A 26,762-nucleotide genomic window follows, 5' to 3' on the forward strand; every position below is an offset into this window, starting at 1 on the left:
GAATTTCCATATGTTTATGGAACACCTCACCCTTACCAAAAAAAAATATGCTAAGTCATGAAAATCCTAGTCCTGGTTATGCCTGTGCACACACAGCACAAAATGCATCAAATCACGGTTTATGCATTTTTTGTGCATCAATTGACACAGTTAAACATGCAATTGTGGTTTCTTTCAAATGATCGTGTCTAAATAGATGCATTTTAAGTACATCACGCCGGACAGCTGTTGATAAAAGTAGGTCCCTTTGATACATTTCTCTGCATGCTTTCGTGCACCAAAAGTACGTCATTAGCAGTTTATGGGCTGTAATGTATTACTGGAGTCAACATGTTTGTGTCAATTGACACATATTGTATATTTTGTGGGCAAGCAAATCATGCTATTTTTATTGTTAACTGCCCCAGTATTTATCCCAATCTTCTATTAGACAGGAATTCTAACTATAGTGTAAAATGAACTTGGAGTTGAACGGCATCTCAGCGGCCCCGAAAACTATGGATTCCACACTAATATCGATCGTTTTCGATTACTTTTACATGTCACCCTCTTCCCACCCGCACCCCTAGGGGTGCCAGGGGTGTCTTAGCCCCACAGTATTAACTTCCAGATTGCAAGTGATACGTGTACCAAGTTTGGTTGAAATTGCTCCAGGCGTTCGAGAGTTATGCCGGAACAACACATACATCCATTTTTATATATATTGATGAGTTCACTGGTTCTTCAATCCCTGTCAGCAAACCGAAACCCGGTCATCAATATAGATAACATAAATAAATTTTAAGTTGGTTAGTGTTCGAACAGAATAACCAAAGTACAAAGTGCGTTGGATAGAAAAAAAGTTAGTGTAAAATACACTAGGCTATGCATATTTTATCATTTTATACCAAAGAATAAATGGTTCATTGGTTTTCAAAATTGCAAAATTTAGAATTTCATGTCTGAGGTCACAGAACATAAATATTATAAGCAAAACTCTGTGCAATTTGTAAAATAAACAAAACTCATCCTTTCTACGTGATTCCTGATTTTTATAGTGAACAATGTCACATTGTTTTGGGGAGAGAGATAAGATCAGGGTATCTGAAGTGAAATGAAATAACATACGTTTTTAAAACACTGATATTACATGATAGTTTCTACATTTTATATTTTTGAGGACATACTAGAGGGGTGCCCAGCCACCCCTGGCCCCCACCGTGTGCACGCCTGTGACTACGGCCGCAGTTGCGATATCCATGTTGGTTTTGCAAATACAAATCCTCCCTTTGACAAGCTTTCAATATAAAAGACTTGCTTTCTTCCCAACTTGTTACACGTAATGGAACGATCTATCCTTCCCTCCTTTGCAGAACGGCATCGGATGCAAGCTGCTGCTGATCTCCACCAAGTACTTCCGCCTCAGCAACTACATGTGGATGTTCTGCGAGGGCTTCTACCTCCACCGCCTCATCGCCTCTGCCTTCGCCGAGCAGAAGAGCCTCGCCCTCTTCTACGCCATCGGATGGGGTGAGTATATCTCAGACGACTGTCTTCCCCGAGGGGCTGTTTGCTACATTCACGAGGAATGTGACGCTGGTGATATCTAAACTCTTCGCTTTTCTTCCACTTTTGGCTGATCGCGAAGATGAAGATGAGTGATGATATGATGACATTAATGAAGATACACTTACAAAGAACACTCATTCTGGGATTCGAACCCGGGACCCCTGGTGTCGTAACGCGCTTCCCCACACGGAAGCTGACATTCTTCCGTGGTCCTTCCTGAAAAGAGAAGAAAATGGAGGAACTCACTATGATACCATACTTTTGAGACACCCTGTACTTCAGTGCTCTTCACCAAAAAAATATGCAATTGGTTATCAAAGGAAAAGCTACCCCTTGAGCATTGCAGAGCACATGGAACAGGGTTTGAGCTAGAGGCGTCACACATCCACGATCTTGTGGAGGTGAAGCGGTCAGCACCACACTTCATGCAGAAAACTAAATGCATCAAATCTATTGATGCACCAGAAACGCATTGAATGATGCACTAAAGTGTGTTTTTGGTCTTTGTCAAGAATCAGGTTTACAGTTTGTAACTACTAAGTGCATCATATGATGCAAGCGAGTATTCCTTTCAATGTCGAACTGAACTTCTCGATGATGTGCTAAAGACTATTGTAATACATAATTAATCTTAATAATTTAAAATTTTGTTTCATAAATTCTATCGAAGTTGGCACTGGTCAGTGTGACTCCGATATAAATTCAAGATATACATCCTTCTCGTCGAGTAATTATTCTTAAATCATTCTGAATTCTCCTGGTCAGGAGGTTCATTTAAATAAATTTGTTTCTTTGATACTTAAATCCGAGAGCATACCTCTGGTCAGAGGGTGTCTTTTAAATCTGATAGCTTATATAGTTCACGTCCGTTTTTAAAGTCTGAGTATCCGGAACGTTTATTTGGGTTCTCTTATTTAGGTTTTATAATAAATATATTTTAGAAACAGTTATAATAGGTGACCGGTCGAGTAAATGTTTTTATAGAAATTCGTTTTATGTAAAAGTCTATTGTTTTGCTTTTGCAATGTAAGTAGCCAAAGAGGGTAGACAGTGTCACCTGTTATGTTATGGAATTCCAAGCGAACATTTGTAGTTTGTGGCCGAGAGATGGCTTTGGTAATTGGGTAGAGACTGGCTCCCCTTATCTTTAGTTATGAATGTTATTGGAGGTTGGCCCCGAAGAGGGTAGTATACCTCGAGAGTTCTAAAGAACATAATACTGAAGTGAAAATATGACAGAAGCACAAATAGATGTTTACGGATAAGAAGTTTATGTAATTTTCTTTTGGTTTTGGTTAATGGAAATTGTCGATCATTGCTGTTAATTTGTCACCTGTTTATTGAAACCAAGTTAAGCTGGGATATGGACGATATATATATATCTATATAAGAGAGAGCTCTCTGGATTGTATTTTATGAGAAAGCAAGTTTCAGTCTATGTTTTTCGGAAGTTATTTGAACAGAAATTAAATTTTGGCATTGTAATTTTCTCTCGATCTGAAGATTGTATACTTTCTTTTATCCTAACATATATATGGATTAGTAAATAAATTTATAATCGTTATTTGGTATTTCTTTGTAGTAAGTTTGCCTAATAAGTATAAATTAACTGACTTCCTTTTGGTTGGAGAGGTGTCCCGCCGTTACTGGTCAGTGAGGCGGAGGCCTTATCAATCCAAAGGACGCCAGAATTGATTATGCTGATTTCAATCGCGAATCGTATGCGTATCCTCACTGGTCAGTGGGATGCGGGTGCGATTGCGGTGGAGTTCAAGCATGAGAAAGGGCTAATATAATTTGAAGTCTTGGTTATGTAAGTGTAAATTTAACTTTTGATTATATTATTATCTTGAAACAGACCCTTACCCGAACTTTGGGATGCGGGGTCTCATGCCCCGCAGGAACTGAGCGTAGTCGTGGCATTTATATATTTATAACAGAAAGATATTTGGTAGGCAGCGACTCCCGGTCTTGGTCTTTCGAGGGGACCGAGTCGGTGTGTCGTGTGCTAGGCAACGTGGGCCAACCGAGCTTCACTTTGCACTATGTATTTTTTAATTTCAATTGTTGCAATTACTTTTCTGTACCGCGGTGGGCGTTGGTCAGTAGGGCGTCTGACTGTCACGCCTTGTCCCCGCATAAAGCGGCTCTGGGATCACCCAGCCTCACATCAATGGGTACTGGGGCCGAGAATGGGGGGGGGGGGGGTAAAGGCAGCCAAAGCGTGCAGCTGATAACATGACTTTCAAAATGGAAAAGATCGAGAATGTGTGATGCTCTACACCCATATCCCCTAAATGTGGCTTAATCGCACGGTGCTACATGCATCAGTACATTATATATTGGTTCACACAAGTTAGCTATGCACGAAATGTAATAATATGTCCTTGTTTTCAGGCCTTCCTGTGATCCCCACTGTAATATATGCAGTTTTAAGAGCAACCATAGCGGACGAACAATGTTGGGCAGTGCCTGCAGGAGCTGTGGAATGGACTTTGTACACACCCTGTCTCTGCAGCCTTGTGGTAAGTGTTAGTGCGTTGATGAAGACACAAGAGTTCATACAGAATAAAGCAAGTAATGTATACAAACGTCTCTGCTTCGAATACTTTTATAGTGTCGAACTAGGCGAAAGATGGCACTGTAAAAGATATTATTCAAAAAAGGTGATGTAGGCCTCTGTAAGGTTTTCGGGCAGAAAGAGAGGGTTCTCTAAAAGCAATTATTTTCTTTTAATTTCGTTGTTGAATAACTGTTGCACAGCATCTTTCTTATGAGCAATCAATTTCTAACTCGGTTACTTCTCTAAAGTTACATATTACTTATTTTGTGTCATTTTCGAGCTACACAGCGAGGTAACCAGGCAGGAAACTGTAAGGAATGTGTTAACCTCAGCACAAAGAATTTGCCAGATATTGCAGAGAAAAGTGGGGCGAGAGAAGAAAATGGGGAGGAGCTTAGCTTGGGAAGAAGGCAAGTTGCAAGGAGAGAGTGCTTCCGAGCTACCAGCTAAGAGTTACATTTATGTAAGGGTTCCTGGTTCGATCCCAGAACCTTTAAGGTTCACAACGCTTAGTAAAAGTGTGTTACAATACGAAAGGAACTGACAGTTAGTTACTTAATTATAAATCTAGGATGTTCTGGAATAGCACTAAAGTCAAAACATGAAGTTCTAACAGTAGGCAGTTATTCATGTTAATAATAGGAAACATTACAGACATACGTAATATGCGTGTGGGATCAGCACTATTAAGAATATTTACAAATACCCAATATTAAATTATACACATAATATTTTTTTAATTTATTCAGTGTGAATTAATGTAATGAAAGTAACAAAAAATTGCATTTTTTGACAAGTGTTTTTTCCGAATTAAATTCTTTATTTATTGCAATTATAGCGCAAATATACTTGGAACGAGTGTGAGGATTTCGCTTTGACGGTGCCTTGACTCAACTAAAACACACAACCTCAATGCGTGGCTATCGGCGGACCTATGGTCGCATAGGCCTAGCTTGCGCCCCGAACTACCATACCAAGATGTATGCACAACATCGAGGATATATTTTGAGTTAGAAATCTTTCAACGATCTGCGGCGAATGTCTGATAATTTCTTATGCGAAATCCTCGCTTTTATACTATTTCAAGATCACAAATCAAATACAGATGAATCACTTGCTACTTACAAATAGATGCTACACGCAAAACTGACATCTACACAAGTTTAGATTCCAAATTCCCACTATGCATTTTCTCAAATATAGAGATAGATTGAATTACTCATAATAGAACATAAAATACAATAAATATTAAGCAAGAGATATGCATTACAAACAAGGTGCAATTTACATATAATAACACAAACAAATACACTTTCTTTCACAAAATAATATATCAATACAAAATAATATATCAATTACATTCTTTGAAGTGATGACGTCACAAAAATATGAATCATATCACATTATCTTGGTGAATTCCCTTATCTGCAAATATAGGGTAATTCAAAAAAAAATTAACACTATATGGGAAATAGAAAGTTTGCTTAAAGAAGGAAACTTTGTTGCAATGATACGAATTTATACGCGTTTAGTGTGTTATACAGTATTTTTAGTGTGTGACAGTCTATGCAAACATGGGTGTTCAATCAAAGCAGTAAACGAAGACTGTGAGTAGTACATTTTCTATTTCCCATATAGTGTTTACATTTTTTCAATCACCCTGTATATGTCGTAAACGTAGCTTCAACTTGTAAAAGAAAGAGACGGAACCGCAACACATAAACCCAGTAGTGTTGAAAGAATCGGTGGCATATATGTCTCTCTTCCTCTTAAAAGGAAGCTTCTAGAACCGAACAATTATTCCACCCAATGCCATTCCACACATTCACGGAAGAAAGGAAATTCTTAAATCGTTTCCGAGAAAAATGGAAGCCTAATTTAATTCCAACTTTACCTTGAAGAAGAGTTTCTTCGGTTCCGAGGACAGAGGAGAATGCTAACTACTTCCAAAGGAAGGAAATGTTCTGCTTTTCCTCTCTTTTATCTCATCGTCTCTCTCTTTGTGAGCTGTGGGTATCTTAGTGCCTTTAGATTTCTTCCTGACTCTATTTCTCTTTGTGTTTGCCTTCGTTACCTGAGTTTTATCTCTGTTTCACCCGCGCTGTATTATTTCTATATTTATTTCTCTCCTTCTCTGAACCTGATTATTACTTCTCCCTCTCTTTCAACCAGTGCTTCTCTCTTTTCTCCTTGCGGCTCATTATATCTCTGTTGCTGTCTGTATTCTTTATCCTGCATCTATACTTTATGTTTTTACTTCCCTTTCTCTTTGCCTCTATTTATCTATAATATTCATTTATTTTTCACTTCTGTCTGTGGTTGTCTTTCCTCTTTGAGCCTTTATATTTTTCTCCCTGCCTGCCTTTTCTCTATATGTCTCCCTCTGCCCCTTTCTCTCTCTTTGTGTTTATGTATCCTTTCTCTGTACGTCTTTTTCCACCTCTGTCATTCTGTCTCTCTCTTTCTCTCTGTCTCCTTGTGTCTCTTTCTTTCCATGTATTTTTCTCACTCAGTCTGCTTGTCTTTCTCTCTGTATGTACGTCTCTTTCATGTTCTATCTCTCTCTCTGTGTGTTAGTTTGTTTTATCTATTCTGCCTCTTCACTTCTCTCTCTCCACCTCTTTCCCCTCTCTCCCCCTCTGCCTGTCTGCCTTTCTCTGTCTCTCTTTCTACTTTTTTTTCACTTAGTCCACATTTTTGTATCTCTAGTTTCTCTCTCTCTGCATTATATGTCTACTCTCCTCCTCCCATTCTTGTCGCATATTGCTTGCTCCCTCTCTCTATGTGTTTCTTATTCGGTTTCTCTCTCTGTACAACTGTACTTTGTTTTACAATGTAACCAAACAGCTCTTGTATAATAAATTTCCAGACACTCCTCTGAGCTTCCTTTCCTAACTCCCGCCAAAGGAGAAACTTAAGGTTTCCCCTGTACACATGAACACGTGCAACTCCATCCAAAGGCGGCGATTGATTAGTACTCGCAGATGATATCGCTATTCTCTTCTTGCAGGAGATTTCCCGTATCTCTACATGCAACTTCAATTCCTTAGCTGTTTGCGAAGTTCTGCCAGTTGTCGATCTTCAGTTAACGGAGTTTCTCCTTCGCTGTAACAGGAAACCCTAGAATTGAGTTTCTTGTTTAAATGTCTGCTGCAGTAGTCGCCACCTTGATTCCTGCGAAAGGTTCCACCCACGCATGTTTTGTAGGGAATAAGGTGCAGTGGGAATGACATGACAGCGCACGTATAAATGTAGCCCTGTTTCAAGCTTTTGAGAGTATGTTGCAGTCAAAGTTATCTTTAAATTAGCCTTGAATAACTTTTTGCAAGTTACCTTCTGCTGGAGATTTATTTTCAACCTTAAAGTAAGTCGCGCAACCAAAACAATTCCCTGCAATGCGCAATGTATGTTGCCTAACTCTCCGCCGATAGCAGAACTTCCTATTGAAAAGTTGATATTGAAATTGGCTCATCGCCGTAAAGTTAGGCAACACAAAACGCATTTTAAGGATGCCAGTATTTCAGGATGTAAGTGTTCCATTTTATCGCCGCTGACTGTACAAACAATGGTTTCCACTCATCATTGCTGTATTGCCTTCACACATTAAACCCTCTTCTTTCTATCTTAGCCTTCCTCTTCCTCTCTCGCTCCTATGTGTCTCTTTGCATTTTCTCTATCTGCTTGTCTCCCTCTTTCTCTCTCTCCTTCTATCTCTGATCTCTCTTTCACTTTATCTCTTTCATTTTCTCTCTTTGCATGTTTGCCACACTTTCTGTCCCCATCCCTTCTCTCTCTCAAATTTTGTGGACTCTCTCCCTGTCTTGGTCTGTAGTATTCTCTCTGTCTCCCCCCATCTCACTCTGCCTCCCTTTCCTTCTGTTTATCAGACAATCTCTATGTCTTCTCAGTCTCTCAGCCTGTTTATGATTATGGCTCTGTCACTCTGTCTGGTTTTCTCAATGTCTCACTCTTCTCATCTCTTCCTCTGTCTCTCCTCTACATCCATTTTTCTATTTATTTTTGCCTGTCTCCCAATCTCTCTCACTCCATCTGTGCATTTTTTCCTCTCTCTCCGTACGTGTGTGGACACTTAATTGCATAATGCACTGTCTTTTGAACTCGTCTCTTCTTGGCCACTTAAGAGAAATAAAACTATATACTTTGTACATTTTAATTTTTGGATAAACATATATTGAATATTATTAGAAGAACATAATGATAGTTATAAACTTTTAAACTTGTATGAAAGCCTAAATATTCTGGAAATAATAATAATATGTATGAATTCGAGTATAGTTTTTGTAATCTCGTGTTCGATAGTTACTTTATAAGAATATTATTATTTAAATTTCAACATTAATAATACTGCACTTCTTGCATATTATTAATGCTCATTCATATTAAAATGGCTTTAGCTCTAAATACTAATAAAGTTAATTAGTTAATACCTAAGTACGTCCATATTATTAATAATATATTCTGTTTCGTTTCTTCCAGATCAACACAGTCTTTCTTATAAACATCATTAGAATATTGGTAACAAAGCTACGTGCAGCACATTCTAATGAACCAGACCAATACAGGTAAGGCAACTGTAGTAGTATACATGTAAATTAAATATTTAATGTGTATAAGGTTCAAAGCAAAAGTGTTTCTTTTCTTACGCTATTTTTATAATCCGAATTCAATTTTCTGCCATATTGATCAATTAGTATTTATGTCTTTACCTTTTTAACGAAATATTTCAATATCGTTTTGGCAGGAAGGGAATGAGAATTTCAGTGCTACTTCTCTAAGTACTTTCAAATCTTGTTCTTGAGCAAGTTTCAGCAACGTAAGGGACATTTATACTATTTCCGTTTAGATAGGTTCGTGTGTTTGCCCTCGATTAATGATTTCTCACAAAGTTCTATGGAATGGAAATAACGACACGGTTGCACTCCGGAATCAAAGTAACAGTTATTTCGGGAAGTATAGTAACTGTTACTTCTGTATTCAAACTAATGGTTTATTTTTTAAGCAATGCATTAGTTACTTTGTAAGCAAAGTAATATTACCTTTGTATATGTTGTTTTGGAAGCAAATTAACGATTAAATTTGGAATCAAAATAAAGATTACTGTTTGTAGCTAAGTAACGATTACTGTTTAAAGTTAAGAACGTTTATCCTTTGAAGTTAAGTAACGATTTCTGTTTGAAGTTAAATAACGATTACTGCTTGAAGCTAAGTAATGATTACTTTTGTAAGCAAAGTAATGTTACTTCGTGTCTGTTGTTTTTGGAAGCAAATTAACGATTACTTTTCAAATGAAACTAAAGATTACTGATTGAAGCTAACTAACAGTTACTTTTGGAAATAAAGTAATGGTTACTTATGGAAATAAAGTATGGTTACTTTTGGAAGTAAAGTAATGGTTACTTTTTGAAGCAAAATAATGGCTACTTTAGGGAACAAAATAATGATTGCTTTTAGGTGCAAAGTCAATTTACTTTTGGAAGCAAACACCTGTTGCTTTCATAAGCAAATTAATGTTACTTTCGTAAGTAAAGCGACTCTTACTTTCTGGAATCAAAATAGAACTGTTATTTTCTGGAAACAATGTAAATATTACTGTTTGAAATAAAGTGACATTAACTGTAAGGCTTTACTTTCTTGAGTAACTTGCACAACACTCGACATAACGCAGTATTTAAAAACTTTGCTTAACGAATACGACACTGACGCCACAGACAATCTTAATGGATTCGAAACTTTGCAACGCGACCGTCTCGTCACGTCAGAACAGGAAATTTCGTCTCGACTTGGGAAGATGTACTTAGAGCGAGCACTTTACGCCGCTGAAAAAGTCATTAGGAGCACACCATAGATGAGGCCATAAAGCATTCGTCGGTCGTCGTAAATGGCTGGGCGTCGACGCTCCCCATGTGGTGGAGGGGACTTTATGCCTTCCACATCTTGCATGCGACGTTGTAAAATCACGCAAAAACGGCCGTTAAGACTCCCGAACGGCCGTGTTGGTGCTGGAAGTGCCATCGGGCCTAGCTGAGCACCCTTTTGCATTCATGCTAGAGCTATCGTGCTTATTACCAGAGAAGTTTTCACCAAAAACATCAAATGATTTCGTTATTCAGAATTGTACATTTCGTGTTTAAAGTGGTAGGTATACATTTAACTATATATCCCTACCTAACCCGTGATGTACAAAAAAACGTACTTACCTGGTGCATGGCCGTATATGAGGGGAGAGTTTAACGGGTTTAATAAATATTTTGAATTTTTTAAAAATTAGTAATTATGAAAATCAAAATTTTCTCGTTTATTATTAAAATTGTACTCAGCAATTCGAGTTATGAAGACAATAATCGAATAATCGCATCGACAGTTGATCAAATTATTGTAACATCTGAAATCATTTTGAAAATATAACTTGTAATGAATGGTGTACAATAATTTTATTTTATTCATATCTTCAGAATAACTTTAACAGTATTCATTACGTTCAAAATAAAATGTTAAATAACAAAATTTTCGAAAAACTCTTCAAAACGCACATAGATATTTTGATACATAATTTGAAAATTTTGCAAATAAAAATCTCAATGTCCATAATGAAAAATATGTAATGGTTAATATTATTAGTGCACGTCTATATGTACGGCGACATGTTTATAAATATTGATTGAAAACTGTTTAAATTCAATAATAATGTAATTATTAACCAGTTTACCATTAGTGAATAACATCCATGATCAATAGTTATTAGTTATAACAGGTGTTTTAATGTTACTACCCTCAGACTACTGAAAGCTAAACCCGTCGCATTATTTTCCTATAAATGCGGCCGTGACTGAGGGCAGAAGCTCAGAGACTACACATTTTTCTATTACTAAAATTCAAGACACCATTTTGCAATTGAATCATTGCTTCTTTTTCTTTATGTTGGTGCAGTTATAATAACTACAAAAGTTACCATAAGTAATAAGAAATGAGAAACAATTATTGCGTAAGTCTAGCACATATATTTTATCATGCACTAAATCTAAAAAAGAAAAACATTAATCTTGCATTAATGTTTTTACCTAGAGCAGTGCATAAATATAATAATTACAAAAAATACCATTGCAGCCAATTGTACACTGCCACTGGCGTGAGTGTCATATCGGATAGCATATCCCTCAGGGAGGGATGACAAACTATTATACCCATGGCAAATTATTCACTGTATTGTTTCAAAGTTTCATGCTGAAGCAAAGTTTGTTATAAGACACATAGGTTTATCGGGACTGGACCCATAGTGATCCGAGCAAATGTGGAATCGAAACCGTGACCCTCTGATTACAAGGCGAGAGCGACTCAATTACGCCATTTTGGGAGGCTCCGTATTGGGAGGCTTTTGTTGCCACAAAGCAAAAGAATTCTTCTACTGTCTATCTAAGATAAGAATGAATAAAATATAAACAAATACACGTCACAACGATATCGACGATTACGTCGTCGTCTTGTAATCAATGGGTCTCGGGTGAAGGCACAAAGTTGTTTGGTTTTCCACTTTAAACTGTAGGTCCAGTCCAGATTAGCCTTACTATGCATAAAGTGGACTTAAACATCAACTCAATCATATCGACGATTAGTAAATTCTTAACTCAGCTCGCCAACACATATACCGTACTGTATACTTATTAAAATTAAGTTCACAACTTCACTGCAATTTCCTTCTAATTGATTAAGTTTACTGGAAGCAAGGTAACAGTTACTTTCGGTAGAAAAGTAACAGTTAATGTCGGAAATAAAGTAAAAGTTACTTCCTAAAAGCAAAGTAATGGTTCATTTTGGAAGCAATGCAAAGGTTACATTTAGAAGCAAAGTAACGGGTTATTTCCTTTAAGAGAAATAACTGTTACTTTCAGGAGTCTAAGTCATTGCTGGAAGCAAATGATCTGATATTTTTAGAAGTAACTATTACTTTGTGGAGTCAAAGTCGTTGTTGTTGTGGGAGGAAAGTAACTTGTTACTTTTGGAAGTATTTATAACTTCCTGGAGTCAAAGTAATGCTTACTGTTAGAAGCAAAGTAACTGCTACTTACTTATTGAAGTTACTATTACTTTCTGGAGTCAAAGTAATGGTTACTTTTGGAAGGAAATTAACTTACTTCTGGAAGTAACTATTACTTTGTGGAGTCAATATAATGGTTATTTTTGGAATCAAAGTAAATTTTGGAAGTAATATTACTTTCTGGAGTCAAAGTAATGTATACTTTAGAAGCTAAGTTACTGTTACTAACTATTAGTTTCTGGAGTCAAAGTATTGGTTATTTTTGGAAGCAAAGTCACTGTTACTTTTGGAAGTAACTATTACTTTCGTGACTCAAAGTAGTTGTTAATCTTGGGAGGAAAGTAATTGTTACTTTTGGAAGTAACTATTACTTTCTGGAGTCAAACGTAATGGCAGCTTTTAGAGGGAAAGTAACTGTTACTTTTAGATGTAAGTAACCATAAATGTAATAGTTACTCGTTTAGTAACTTTCCTACATTGCACGTAACGTAGTATTTAAAGTTGATGGTGATGGTAAACATTACAGTCTTGTCATTATTGTAAGCTAATCATCGTTGCGATTGTTTCAGGAAAGCTGTGAGGGCCACGCTGGTGCTGGTGCCGCTGTTCGGGCTCCACTCGATGGTGACCATCTACCGGCCGGAGAGCGGCGCCTGCGAGTGGAAGGAAGCCTACCTCTACGTGGACTACTTCCTGGACGGGCTCCAGGGCTTCCTGGTGTCACTCATATTCTGCTACCTCAACGGGGAGGTGAGGAGAGGGCGCTGGGCTCATCTGCAATAAGGGAAAATTATTGACATAATTTGCCCAAAAGTTGTATAAGGGCCTCACACTGATTTTGACACAGGGTCTCCACAAGCATAAATTCCAGCCTGTTTGTAACCATTTTGTGTTTGCCTATTTCTCTTTTCATCTTTCTAGCTTTCTTTTCTCTTATATTATGTTTGTTTCTGCTTACTTCTACTACTTTTCTTTTGTATTATTTTCCTCTTTTCTCTCTCAATTTCTTCTTTCTCTCTCTCTCTTTAATCCTCTGCCTCTGTTCTTTATCTCTCTTCCCATTTTTATTTCTCTCTCTCTATCCCTCTCACTGTCTCGCTTTTTCTTTCTTCCCTCTCTCTCTGGCTCATTCATTTCTCGCTCTCTCTCTCTCTCTCTCTCTCTCTCTCTCATTCTCTCTCTCTCTCTCTCCACTGTTTGATTATTTCTCTTAGTTTTTCTCTCGATTTCTTTGGCTGGTTTTTCATTTCCCTCCTTCCCCATCATTCTCTGTCGATTATTTTCAATATCTCCGTTTTCATTTTCTCTCTTAGAACGTTCCTTTATTTAATAATACTCAAACATGACATTAATACATTATATCCGTAGAGGTGCCAGCGTGATTTGTTATAACACAGCATTTTCCCTAAGAGTTATCGTACATTCCCTGGAACGGATTGCAGCTAGAACTAGACGTACAGCCAACCTTCGTGGTGGAGTGGTTAACACAGCCCACCAAGACGCCACGAGTCTTAATCCTGGCCTGGATATGGGTGTTTTTGTGTGTGCATTCATCAATTTCATCATATCATCACTCATCCTCATTGTTTCGATTAGTCAAACGTGGCAATAATGTTAGACGTGCAATTGTAAAGTTGCTCTGTTGTGGTCGAAAGTAACTGAAAAATTCAACTCGCCGATACCACCCCCTTATCTCTGACCTGACAATCAGGAACACAGTCGCCCTCAGACAAAGGCTGTCACGCGGTGTACAGATTGATACTTACTGTTTATATTTAATCGAACAGTGCTATTTTCTGAAAATTAACAATGTTCTCAAATTTCCTTCAATTTTCTAACACAAGTGCCATTAAAACAGCCGTGATAATTCTATGTTCAGAAAACAATACATTTATAAATTAATTGATAAGTATTAGCAATGATTCTTATATCGAACAACATGTCTGAATGTGAGTTTACAATAAAAGGGATATTTTTCGTTTCGCGACTGCAGTTCAGTAAAAGTCGGGAATGACTCGACTAAATCTGGGTGCCTTTAATCAATGACTACAAAACTAAAGTTACCAAACATTGCAGACTGCAGACTGCTGGATCCGGCCTTTCTCCACAAACAACTCATTTATTTATTTATTTAATTGAAACACAACAGGCGGATGCCCAATTACAGTGTTCAATATTGGATGCCACCTTTACATTACCAAGATCATAATAAAGATAGTTTATAAGAAATATGAATGACGTAATACACAATTTGCATTAAATAGCAATTGTGCAAATAATTTAATTATTAGATTATAGAGACAAAAACACAAAGGTAATACAATAATATTGAAAGTAAATTGTGGCATATGACCTTACAAGCTAATTGAAAACTGAAACTCTATGAACAGAACAAAATACAGGGTGGCTCAATAAGTCACTTAACACCCCCAGTACAACGCCACTGCGGCATGGAACGTGAAAATGGCGATGACCAATCGTTATCAGGCCAAGGGGGAATCACATTGACGTCACCCGCATGGTCGGCAGCCATCTTGATGTCCGCCATCTTGAATTCAACTTCAGAAATTTAAATGGGAAGGGGGTCGTGCGACATATCAAAATGGGCTAGAATTTCACCAGGAAAACAACTGTGACATTTGTTTTCACCTAACTTTAATTGTTGCAGAGTTAACAATACCACAAAGTTATGGCTCAATAAGTCACTTAACACCCCCAGTACAAGGCCACTGCGGCATGGAACGTGAAAATGGCGATGACCAATCGTTGCCTGGCCAAAGAGGAACCACATTGACGTCACCCGCATGGTCGGCAGCCATCTTGATGTCCGCCATCTTGAATTCAACATCAGAAATTTAAATGGGAAGGGGTCGTGCGACATTTCAAAATGGGCTAGAATTTCACCAGGAAAACAACTGTGACATTTGTTTTCACCTAACTTTAAATTTAAGGGCGATTTCCGCATGGGAGAGTGACACGTCCTTTCCTTTTTGCTTAAATGTTTATTGTTCAAATAATCGTTAGTATGTGATTATGTGGTATTTATTGTTAGACCAATCACTGAAAATGTCCGTATATTGACACCGGTATGTACATATCTTGTAGTATTGGTTGGCATGGGAATTACGATTGTGTTTTGTCTTTACATAAAAGTTTAAAAGAGTGATGATGTGAATTGATCGTGTCAAGAGTAGCATATTTCCTTTTTCACTGATCTGAACGAAAATGCCACTAACACGTGAGGAACGGATTGCCATCATATTGATGTCAGGGGAGAGAAGTACGCGTGACATTGACGCAGACTTCAATAACCGCAATCCTGCAAGACAACCGGTGTCACATGTGGCCGTCAGCCAGTTGCTGGCAAAGTTCCAAGATACTGGATCTGTGGATGACAAGCCGCGACATGGACGTCCGAAAACAGCCACGGATGAGGGTACTGCTGTAGCGGTGTTGGCATCATTTGCAAAGTCCCCAACCCGTAGCACACGGAGACCGGCGCTGGAAAGCGGTGTCAGCAGGGGTTCAATTCAAAGAATTGTACGTGACCACCACTGGCATCCGTATAAGATACAGCTGCAACAGTACCTTAGTGAGGACGATCCAGACAGGCGTTTGCAGTTTTGTGAGTGGGCTATAGCACAACTGCAACGTGACCCTGCCGTCGGTAGCAAGATTCTGTTCAGTGATGAGGCTAATTTTTATGTGTAGGGAGAGGTGAATAAGCAAAATCTGCGGTACTGGTCACCCGAAAATCCACATTGGACAGATCCCAGCAAGGTGACGGGAGGCGGGAAGCTAATGGTGTGGTGTGGTACTTGGGGTTCCCGACTTGTTGGTCCATTTTTCATTGAGGGCAACTTAAATGCAGAGGGCTACTTGCTTCTGCTACGGGAGCAGATCTTACCATCCTTACTGCCCGAGAATGGGAGCTATCCTGAATGGTTCCAGCAAGATGGTGCTCCACCGCACTATGGGATGATAGTCCGTCAGTACCTGGATCAACAATTCCCTCACCACTGGATTGGTCGCCGAGGGACTGTGGAATGGCCTGCACGCTCACCTGACCTGACACCATTCGACTTTTACCTCTGGGGACACCTGAAAGCCATGGTGTATGCTACGAAAATCAGGGATCTTGCCCACTTGCGCACACGCATTGTGGATGCCTGTACTGCAATAACTCCTGAGGTTCTTCAGAATGTGGTAAGGTCATGGGAGAGACGATTACACGTGTGTGTTGCGCAAGAGGGACGTCATATTGAGCATGTGTTATAACTTTGTGGTATTGTTAACTCTGCAACAATTAAAGTTAGGTGAAAACAAATGTCACAGTTGTTTTCCTGGTGAAATTCTAGCCCATTTTGATATGTCGCACGACCCCCTTCCCATTTAAATTTCTGAAGTTGAATTCAAGATGGCGGACATCAAGATGGCTGCCGACCATGCGGGTGACGTCAATGTGGTTTCCCTTTGGCCAGGCAACGACTGGTCATCGCCATTTTCACGTTCCATGCCGCAGTGGCGTTGTACTGGGGGTATTAAGTGACTTATTGAGCCACCCTGTATATAAACATTTAAAGGTTAGATCTAAAGTTACAAATTAAATTTAAATAAGTCTATGCTTGGTTTATTCTTAGAAAATGAGTTAAGTAAATTGCACATTCTCCTCAGGGGTTCAGCTTTGGTCATTTTGGTTCTTCCGAGGGGATAAAAATAAAATTCGACAGCAGATGAGAATAATCTATTTTACCATTAATAAATTTGGAGAGGAAAGTTAGTTGACTTATTTGCCTTCTTTCTTCAAGTGACGAGATATTAAAGATTTCGCGTAATGTGTTACTAGGAGTGAGTTTTGGATAAGTACCATCAAGTTTAAATAGTAGATATTGAGAATTGTTTTTTGAAGTTTCTCTAATTTTTTGATAGACAAGGAGAAAACCAAAATCCTAGCAACATCTGCAAAATCGTCTTTTTATTATGAAGCAAGAAACAGAACGTAAAAATACATGAAAACACAAACCTATTAGTGGAAGCATCCTTCCCTTTGAATAAGTACTGGGTTGATTGAATGACAAGGGTCTCGCTCTCGACTGAGCTTGGGTCGTCGCTAGACAACCGTGAAATAGCCTTTAATTCCTCTCCAAACCGCTCAGAAAGCCGCAGGAGGAATTTGCGACCAACAAGCATTTGAACGAGACGATTAATAACCGTTTACAATAGAGTTGTAAAGAAACGATTGGGAAAGAAGGCAATGGGGAGAGAAAATAAACGTCAGAGAGATGAAGATTAACAGAGAAGAAAGAGATGAAGTAATAGATGAAGAGAAAGTGATAAAGGGTGAAAGACAGCAAAATGGAAAAATAACAGAGTGAGAAGGAGAGAGTAAGAGAGGGACTAAAGGACAAAGAGAGAAGGAGTGGAAGAGTGCGAGGTAGAAAAAGAATAAAGATAAAGAATAAAGATATATTGTTGGAAAAAAGAGTGAAAGACGGACAGAAGAGAGAGGAATCGCACAAGAAAGAAACTTAGCAGTCAGAACCCTTCCGAAAATATTTCTTTCATTACAGAGTTTTTTTACTTTTAAGTCCACTTTATGCGCAGATAGGCTAATCAGGACTGGACATACAGTTTAAAGTGAGATCAGAACACAATGTAACTCTACTGGGTATCGATCCAGGAACCCTTTCCTTATGGAGCTCACCTCGACCTTTCCGTTAGGCCAGTAGTCTACTTCGATACACGTTATAATTTGCTAACAGAATTTTGGATTTCTAGTGTTGCTAACCATGATTATATCCAACTAGATGATCACTTTTCCAGTTCTTGCAGAAAATTGCTAATGACAAATACATTAACATCTGTACATAGCTCTATTGGTCATAAATCAAAGAATAGGGTGGCACGGGTTTCTACATTTAAAGTTATCACCCTCCGATAATTTCTCCCCTAAAGTTTTTTATTCCGGAAACAAGAAATTTACCCTGACTGAATAAACTGGAAACTGAAAGTACTTTGAAATGTCTTAATGAAAGAGGCTCTATCTGTATAATGCATACAACCTTCTTCTGTTAATAGACCTCTCTTAATGTTTATACATTACAAACGATCAAAGTTAGTGTTGCAACACATTTTATACGTCCTGTACATGTGCGATTTACGCAATAAAAGAAGCCGAAAGTTAATATTGATATTGTAAAATTTGATATCGAAATTAAACTTCGTAAAATACACTTTTCGCAGTTGGTACTTGTAGGAGACTTATATTTTTGTTTATCTACATGATTTACCTGTGGGCTGTTATCTCTGTGCTCAGAAAAGGATGCAGAATTTGACCGAATAGAATTCAACACGCATGTGAACACGAGCAAATAATACACGTTATCAATTAATTGATCAAAAACCTCCCACACTGAGCAAATATCTAGATTTCTTGTGGCGTGGGGAGCGGGAAACTGGATACAGTTGGAATCGATTCGGTCCTGGGAAACAAACAACCTGTGCGATTGAAGAAGCACAGACTTCTGTTCCTCTGTGTTTTAATACTGTGAATTTCCATAAAGGGATAAATGGAAATTATTGCACCTATATGTTAATTAGGAGATTTGTTCTTCCTTATCATTAAATGGTATCAGTATGCGGGAATGTTTTATTTTATTACCACATTCGTTATCATTTTAACATGATGCAATATTTTTTATTGCAGTACAAATCCATGCACCAGTTAACAATTTATCAGTTGGTATTATTTACATGTATGCACATAATATTTACTCACAATTATTCCTTTCATAATAAATAATTTCCAAATTTCATTACACTTTTACAGAATTATATTCGACTTATTAAGATATTTTGTAAGAATATAGATTACCGAGGATGAAGGTGAAGTCAGTAAACAATGCAGTGCCAGTGGCGCTTGATGTACACTCCTGTACAATTCCTGTAAAATTAGTTCTCTGTAAGTTTCATAAAGTTTGCATTGAAATATAATGTGGTTTGGAGTTGCAGCATATTCATTGCACAAACAAACTGGTGAAGTCACTAAATTCTTCTTGTAAAGGTGAGATGCAGCGATTGTGTGACTTAACCTGCAACTCATTATAGTAGTGAGGGATCTTCGGGATAGTTGAATCTGTTTAAACCAACATTGCTTTGGAATTCTTTCTTGTATAGAATAGTAGGCCTTACCGCATTGAGTGTCAGTATTTGTCCGCAAGCCTTGCCAGTCAGTAAATAGTTTTTTTAGTGTGCGATTCGAAAACTACGGACGGAAACTTTATTGAAAGCTTCCGTTGGATTGTTTGATTCGCTGCATATTTTGCAAAAGTATCTGCTATATTGTTCCCTTCTATTAAAGAATGTCCAGGTGTGCAAATAAAGTTGATATCATATCCCTATCTCATTAATTTCAGTGTGAGTTTTCTTATGTTAACAATGTACCATTCCGTATGATATGGCCATGATGCAAACTGTAAAGAATTTAGCACAGAGGCTGAATCGGTTGCAATAATACTGAATTAAACTTCTTCTCTTGTACATAAAGCAATACCTGTCGTATTGCGAAATGGACAATGGACAATGGACAGATAACGATGGCAAAGGAAAGATTTTCAATTCTGCAGAATTATCTGCTCCTGTTTTTCCAGACGTTGATTTTGAAGCATCTGTATATATGTGATATTCGCATTGTAATTTTGACTGTATGTAGGTAGCCTTGATATATATTATTTGAAATTGTAGGGATTGTCTTCCTGAAAACTCTACTTGGATAGGCAGGAAAATGAATCCTCATGGGAGATATCATATTAAAGTAGTCCGTCATGAAGCATGGTGCATTAGGTAAACGAATAATATTAGCCTGAAATTTATTAATGTCCTTATAAGCATAATATAGTATAGGTAATCTGGATTTATATTTTTCTGTACGTCTGTTGAGCATCAAAGAGTCTAACAGTTCAAGTTTTGGTATGATCGGAGATGTCGTGTTGGCAATTTTCTTAAGTAAAAATTTGCTCGCAAGATATTTAACTCGAAGTTTGTATGGTAGATCTCCCACTTCTAAGAAAGTTGCTTGTTTTGGAGTTCCTTTCCAAAGGCCATAAATCCTGGATAAACTGCTATATTGGATAGAAGGTAGCGTGTTAAAAGCCCAACTTAGATTATCATTGTACATAAAGGAACCATACTCCAGTCTTGAGTTTAGCATCTGTTTATGGACCTGATGTAATAATTTAGAATCAGCACCCAACGTTTTCTTAACTGTCAACATTTTTATTATGTCAAACACTTGAGATCCCTTACATTGTGCCAGTTCTACTTGTGACGTCCATTTAAGTTTTTCATCAAATATAAGTCTCAAAAAATTATGACTTCTTTGTTGACTACGTACTTTTTCCGTTTATATTTATTGATATGCATGAATGAGTTCTCTTCTTATTAAAAACTACCACCGAAGTCTTATCTGGATTTACTTCAATTCCATTGATATCACACCACGATGATAATTCATCCAGAGATTTTTGAATTTTTTCAGCCCCTTCTTGAATATTTTTACTAGTGAATATTGTAATAGACGAGTGTGTTGAAGAATTTTTGAACCTAAATCTGCAGTGTACATATTAAATAGCATGCGACTCAGCACTGCGCCTTGTGGAAGACCTTTATGTGTATAACGTACGGTGGATAACTGTCCTCCGAATCGAATGTACAATTTACGTGCCAATAATAATCCAAGAATACTTTTTATAAAATTACGTGTAACGTTCATTTTTTCCAATTTTTGTAACAGTACATCTGGAAGGACCGAATCATAGGCGCTACTTATATCGAGAAAAACTACAATACAAAATTCCCGCCTGTATGAAATATAGCCATATATCTGAAATTAGTGTCGCTAATACATCTACTTTTCTAGTTCCTTTCCTCAATCCCATCTGATGTTTCGGTAATTTCTGATTATATTCGACCCACCATGTGAGTCTGTTCAGTATTAAATTTTCATATAATTTAGCAAGGCATGATGACATAGCAATAGGTCTATAGTTCGTATGTATTCCTGATTCTTTACCTGGTTTTGATATGGCTATTATCACCACTTCTTTCCACTGTGAAGGAATTTCTCCACTGTTCCATATTAAATTGTATGTATTTAGTAAAATTGCATATCCATTCAAAGGCCTGTGTTGAATACATTCGTATGTAATACCATCTAAACCCGGAGACGTTTTCTTTCGTTTATGAACAACATATTCTAATTCATTTATAGTGAATAGCGATTCTAACGTGGATGTTTCTGGATATTTCATAGAGTTTAACAATTGACAAAGATTAGTTTCAACCGTATCTGGTGTCAACTTGCGGTGAAATTCTTTTATGCAGGCTGAATTGATATCTCCTCCAAAATAATGACAAGTGTTATTATTGGACATACTTCTTATTATTTTCGAAGTCACTGAAATAGAAGAATCTTTAGTTAATGTAGAGCAAAAAGACTTCCAAAAGTATGATTTTGATTTCTTTAGGATCCTCTGAGTTTTTGCTGCAATTTGTTTATATCTAATAAAATGATTGATGGTAGGATTCTCCTTATAATTTATGTGTGCTTTTGTCGCTCGTTTACCCATTTCTGGAAATCCGTTGTCCACCACGGAGACACTTTTCTTCTAGATCCAAAATTAGACACTGTTGCATTTATTTGTTCTTGTTGAATGAGAGACACCAATGTGTCATACGATAATTCTTGTTTCAACAATTAATTCTTTACTGCATTGTTTACATTTCCGGAGAATGTCTGCCATTCAACCCTTCTTGTAATATATTGACTATTGTTTTATCCAGAGCGCATAGTAAACCACGTTATATTGTATTATGTTGAAAGGTTATCATAATTGGCATGTCATTACTGTTGTAACATTTCTTTAATACACTCCAATGCATTTTTGAAGCTATATCATTTGAAGTAATAGTTATGTCTGGAGCACTCGGCTGTTCATTAGGTCTTGAGATTATTGTAGGTGTTCCGTCGTTGAGTAATACAGCTGAGGAATCTTGCAAGTAATTATACAAATCTTTACCAGATCGATCAGTTAGAGAACAGCCCCATATAGGGTGGTGTGCATTAATGTCCCCTGCCAACACAAATGAAGTGTTTGGTGGAAGCTGCCCAACGATATTCTGCAACACTGTAACAGGGAGGTGCACTTTGGGAGGGCAGTAAATTGATACATAAGACGTATCAGCAATCCTAACACCTGTAATCTGAATTTGACTGTTTATATTTTGAAACAATATAATGTCATACTGTATATTTCTTTTAACACCTATAGCTGAACCACCGTATCCATCTAAACGATCATCTCTTAACCAATTGAAACCTTTAAACTTCAAAGTTGAGTAAGTTTTCAAGCACGTTTCTTGTATAAGAAGGACTTCTGCAGAAAAATAAGATAAAACATGTTGTAAATTATGTCTATGAGGAATTAAACTTCGTATATTAAATTGCAATATTTTCAAGACTTTGTCTGGCATGCTGGTTGTTGAAATAAGTATTGCAAAATATTTGTAGCAATGGAAGTCCAGTCCTCGTTAACTTTCAGTGTCGAAGTTCCTGCTAGGCTACATAATTGTTCTATAAATAATGAAAAATTATTTAGGAATATTGTAGAATTTTGTTCTTGTGCCCGATTTGGCTGGATAGCTTGAGCCGCCTCTGCAAGAACAAATAATTTATTTTGTTGGCATGTTGTCGACAAATCCGGAGCATTGTCTTTTCGAGATCCTGACAAAGAATAATCAGGGTTTTTCATTCTCTTTTAATATTCATTTTTTTCAAATGGTCTCAATGCTTGAGAAGATTTCTGGCGTTTTCCTTGAGAAGACTCAGTCTCTTCCAAATATTTTCCAGCTTTCTTTGAACTGTACAATGACCTTTTATTAGATACTCTGTATTGATCTTGTATTACATTATTATGATATGAGGTGCTACTCGAATTGTTAGATATCAAAGCATATGTAAATGGCATTTCTGTATTTTCTATTTCCTGAACATGACCAGTAGATATCTGTTCATATCCATACATATTGTTGCTTTTTGGGACTTTCTTCATAGCTTCGTTAAACGTAACATTCTGAACTGGCATAATTTTGATTATCTCCTTTTGGCGTTGTTTTTCAGGACAGTTTTTGTCAATTGCAGTGTGCTCCTGATTACAATGGAAACACTTGATCTTATTTGTGCAAGAGAACGATTCGTGATTCTCACCACAGCGTTTGCATTTTAATTTACTTTTGCAATTAGTTCTGAAGTGCCCATAATAAAAACAATTAGTGTACTGTTTAATCAAGGGAATGTACCTACTATCAATATCAATTTTTTTGTAAAACAGTGTGACATATTGTGGTAAGGATTGCGAGTAGAATGTTACAATTACCTTTCGAGTTGGAACAGCAACGCGAGTACCCTCCTCGTACTTATGCTTCACAATGCGTTTTACCTTGATTACGTTGGCCGTTGATGAATTTATATTTTGCAAAATTTTATCTTCACTTATTGGCTGATGTACATCTTTCATAATTCCCATTCTTCGTACTCTGTGTGATGGAACAAATCCTTCTTTACAGTGTACGCGCTAGGAAACTAACAAAATAATGATCTACCCACCATCTAGCGGTAGCAACATGAACGAAGACAAAACGTTTGGCAAGCGTATCCTAGTGCTGCCTCTGGCGTCAAATAAGGAAGCTGGCGAGAAGTAAAATACAAATTGTTCCCTTCTTTCTAAAGAGCTAGCAACTACTATTTTTATTAGTAATTAGCTGATTTCCCGGCTTTGCCCGGGTGTTTAATGAATTCTAACTATAGCGTAAAATGTAACTAATTTGATTTACAGGTATTTAAAAATTCCACACCAATATCGGTCGTTTTCGATTATTTTTGCATTTCACTTCCTTCCCACCCCCACCCCTAGGGTTGCCAGGAGTGTATTGGTGTTGAACGGCATTGGGAGTGTCCCTATTCATCAAATCAACCCCGAAAACAATGGATTCCACACTAATATCGGTCGTTTTACATGTCAGGGGGTGTCTTGGAGTTGAGCGGCATTGGGAGTCTCACTATTCATCTTAGCAACCCCGAAAACTATGGATTCCACATTATATATCAGTCGTTTTCGATTATTTTTACATGTCAGCCCCTTCTCACCCCCTCCCCTATGGATGTCAGGGGTCTCTTGGAGTTGAACGACATTGGGAGTGTCACTATTCATCTTAGCGACACGGAAAACTGTGGACTCCACACTAATATCGGTCGTTTTCGATTATTTTTGCATGTCACCCCCTCCCCACTCCCACCCCCAGGGATGACAGGGGTGTCTTACCCCACAGTATTTCTTTCCAGATTGCAAGTGATACGTGTTCCAAGTTTGGTTGAAATCGCTCCAGGCGTTCGAGAGTTATGCCGGAACAAACACACACACACATACATCCATTTTTATATATTAGATGCTAATATTAGAAGTTGAATTTGTAAATTAATATTTATTGAATTAATTATGATTATTGCTGCTGTTAGAATTATTGATGGTGCTAGTGCTTGAATTAGGAAATATTTAAGTAGCTATTGCTTCTGAAATTTGCAATTTTAGAGCACATATGACATTTACGCACAAACAAACAGCCACACATATAACGCAAAAATAAACAAATATTAAGCATTTTATTTCTTCCTCAACATGAACGTGTCCAAGTATTGAATCACCCAAAATGATCATTTGAATCAAACCAACAGAAATAATGGTATGAAAACAAAGAAAATGATAAAGAAATGAGAAAAAAAGAGAGAAACAACAAAAGAAAGAATATAGAAAGAAAACCGGAAACGTGAAAAAGATATAGAGAAACAGAAGACTGGAACTAGAAGAATAAAGAGATAAATTGCAAGGAAGGGAAAAGAAAGAGAGAAAAAGAAATAGTGAAACAGAGAAAGAACGTTAGAAGCAGATAAAGACAGCAAAGGAAAGGATGAAAAGATAAACAGAGACATTCAGGAGGAAAGAAAGAGAAAGGTGACATAGAATGAAAAATGTAAGAGTGTGAGAGAGTGCCAAAAACTATCTGGATTTTCTTTTTTGGATAGACGAAGTAGAATTAAATAGCGTGAATGGGAAGGTTTGCCATATGCATAACAGTAAGAGTTTTTTCTGAAGCATACGTTACAATATTTAAGGTATGAATAAGATATCCAAAGTAGCCTAACATGGTTTATTTTCTTACAGGCTGTTAAGTTTAGTTTTTGCTACAATATGTTGTGTACAGTGAATAACCTTGTAGTACTAAATACTTGCTCAAATCTTAGTTTCATAATAATAAGTTGTTTTGTGTCTCTAAATGTAGATGTCAGCGATTAGAGAAAAGTTGTATTTGAGACTTATTAACAAATAGTGCAAGTGCTAGTAAGAGCTTTTTTGTATTTTATTTGATATAACTATATAGTTAATAGTTACTTAGTTGTAATCTTTCACTATATCTATTAGAAAGCGATTTTCTGCTAGATTTGTTACGTTTACGCTTTCTTATACTTTGTAGAATAGCTCTTTTCCTCAGGAAGAGATTCTGTCGACTGATCGACCTGGCGAGGGCTGGGAAATTTCCGAGATAAGTGGAGGTAACGTTACACCCTCGTGTTCAGGGAAGTGACTCTAGCTCTATAAAGCTCGAAAAATTTCCAGAACTCACTTGATCGATCACCCGAGAGAATCGCTTCTTCGTTTGTTGCCAAAAAGGCTTCAGGACGTATTTTAGCTCGTTTTTCTTTGTTTCGCTTTTGTATATCTTTCAGTTTTTTCTCCAACCTTCCCGCTTTTTTCTTTCACCTTCACAGATTCTTGCACTTCTATACCGCTCCATGACAGCCTTCAAAGAACAGCGAGAGCTATGACGCCAAGAGGCCGATAGGAAGCAATCAGCCGAGAATCGCCTCATCGTAAAAGGAAACGCCTTCGATGCCAGACGGGGCACTTGCGTTGTAGTACTGGATACCCCCTCCACCTCCCCCACTCCGTCTCCTGGTCAGGACACGATAATCCGTTCTCATCAACATGGAAATTCGCAGGGTGTTGCAGAGGATAGCGTATAAGCGGTGCTCTATGCTTCTCAGACTAATCAGTATGTTGACTGTTTCAAAAACGTGAAATTGATGTTTGTTTTCTGACTGTTGTCCTTGTCAAATAACTAAATTCTTGAGTTCAATATGCAGCTTTCATGTCACACTGAAGAGTTCTCTGTTTTCAATACAGGTAATTTCTGAACACAACTTTAAAAGTTTGGTACGCCGTCCTTATCTTTAAGGTTTGCAAATTCTGAAATACAACCTCATCTTCAGATGCTGGAATCTTACAGAGCTAACATGACTCTCACCTTCAAAGACTACAGCTATGGAGATCTAAAGTCACTCTCATCTTCAAGATATGTATGTATCGGCAACTAACATCATCTTCACATTTACTGTACACAACATTAACGTCACTGCAGTGTATTACACGATTCTAATTTTTAAGGAATGAAACTTTCAACATATCATGATAACGATGATGGATAGGG

At 37.4% G+C, this 26,762-nt stretch overlaps 1 protein-coding gene across 1 annotated transcript in view; it reads left to right on the forward strand.

The window, feature by feature from the left end:
• The window catches only part of LOC145978984 (calcitonin gene-related peptide type 1 receptor-like), a 99,516-nt gene extending 73,262 nt beyond the window's left edge, over positions 1 to 26,254 (forward strand). Inside the window, exons 7-11 of the mRNA XM_083112040.1 lie at positions 1,353 to 1,509; positions 3,946 to 4,073; positions 8,609 to 8,694; positions 12,734 to 12,914; positions 26,044 to 26,254. Coding sequence (XP_082968166.1) covers positions 1,353 to 1,509; positions 3,946 to 4,073; positions 8,609 to 8,694; positions 12,734 to 12,914; positions 26,044 to 26,100 — 609 coding nt within the window. The 3' untranslated portion in view covers positions 26,101 to 26,254. The remainder of the gene's footprint in view (positions 1 to 1,352; positions 1,510 to 3,945; positions 4,074 to 8,608; positions 8,695 to 12,733; positions 12,915 to 26,043) is intronic.
• Positions 26,255 to 26,762: the final 508 nt, after the last annotated feature.

Source organism: Lepisma saccharinum, chromosome 25, assembly GCF_977018435.1.
Source record: "Lepisma saccharinum chromosome 25, izLepSacc3.1, whole genome shotgun sequence".
Lineage (NCBI taxonomy): Eukaryota > Metazoa > Arthropoda > Insecta > Zygentoma > Lepismatidae > Lepisma > Lepisma saccharinum.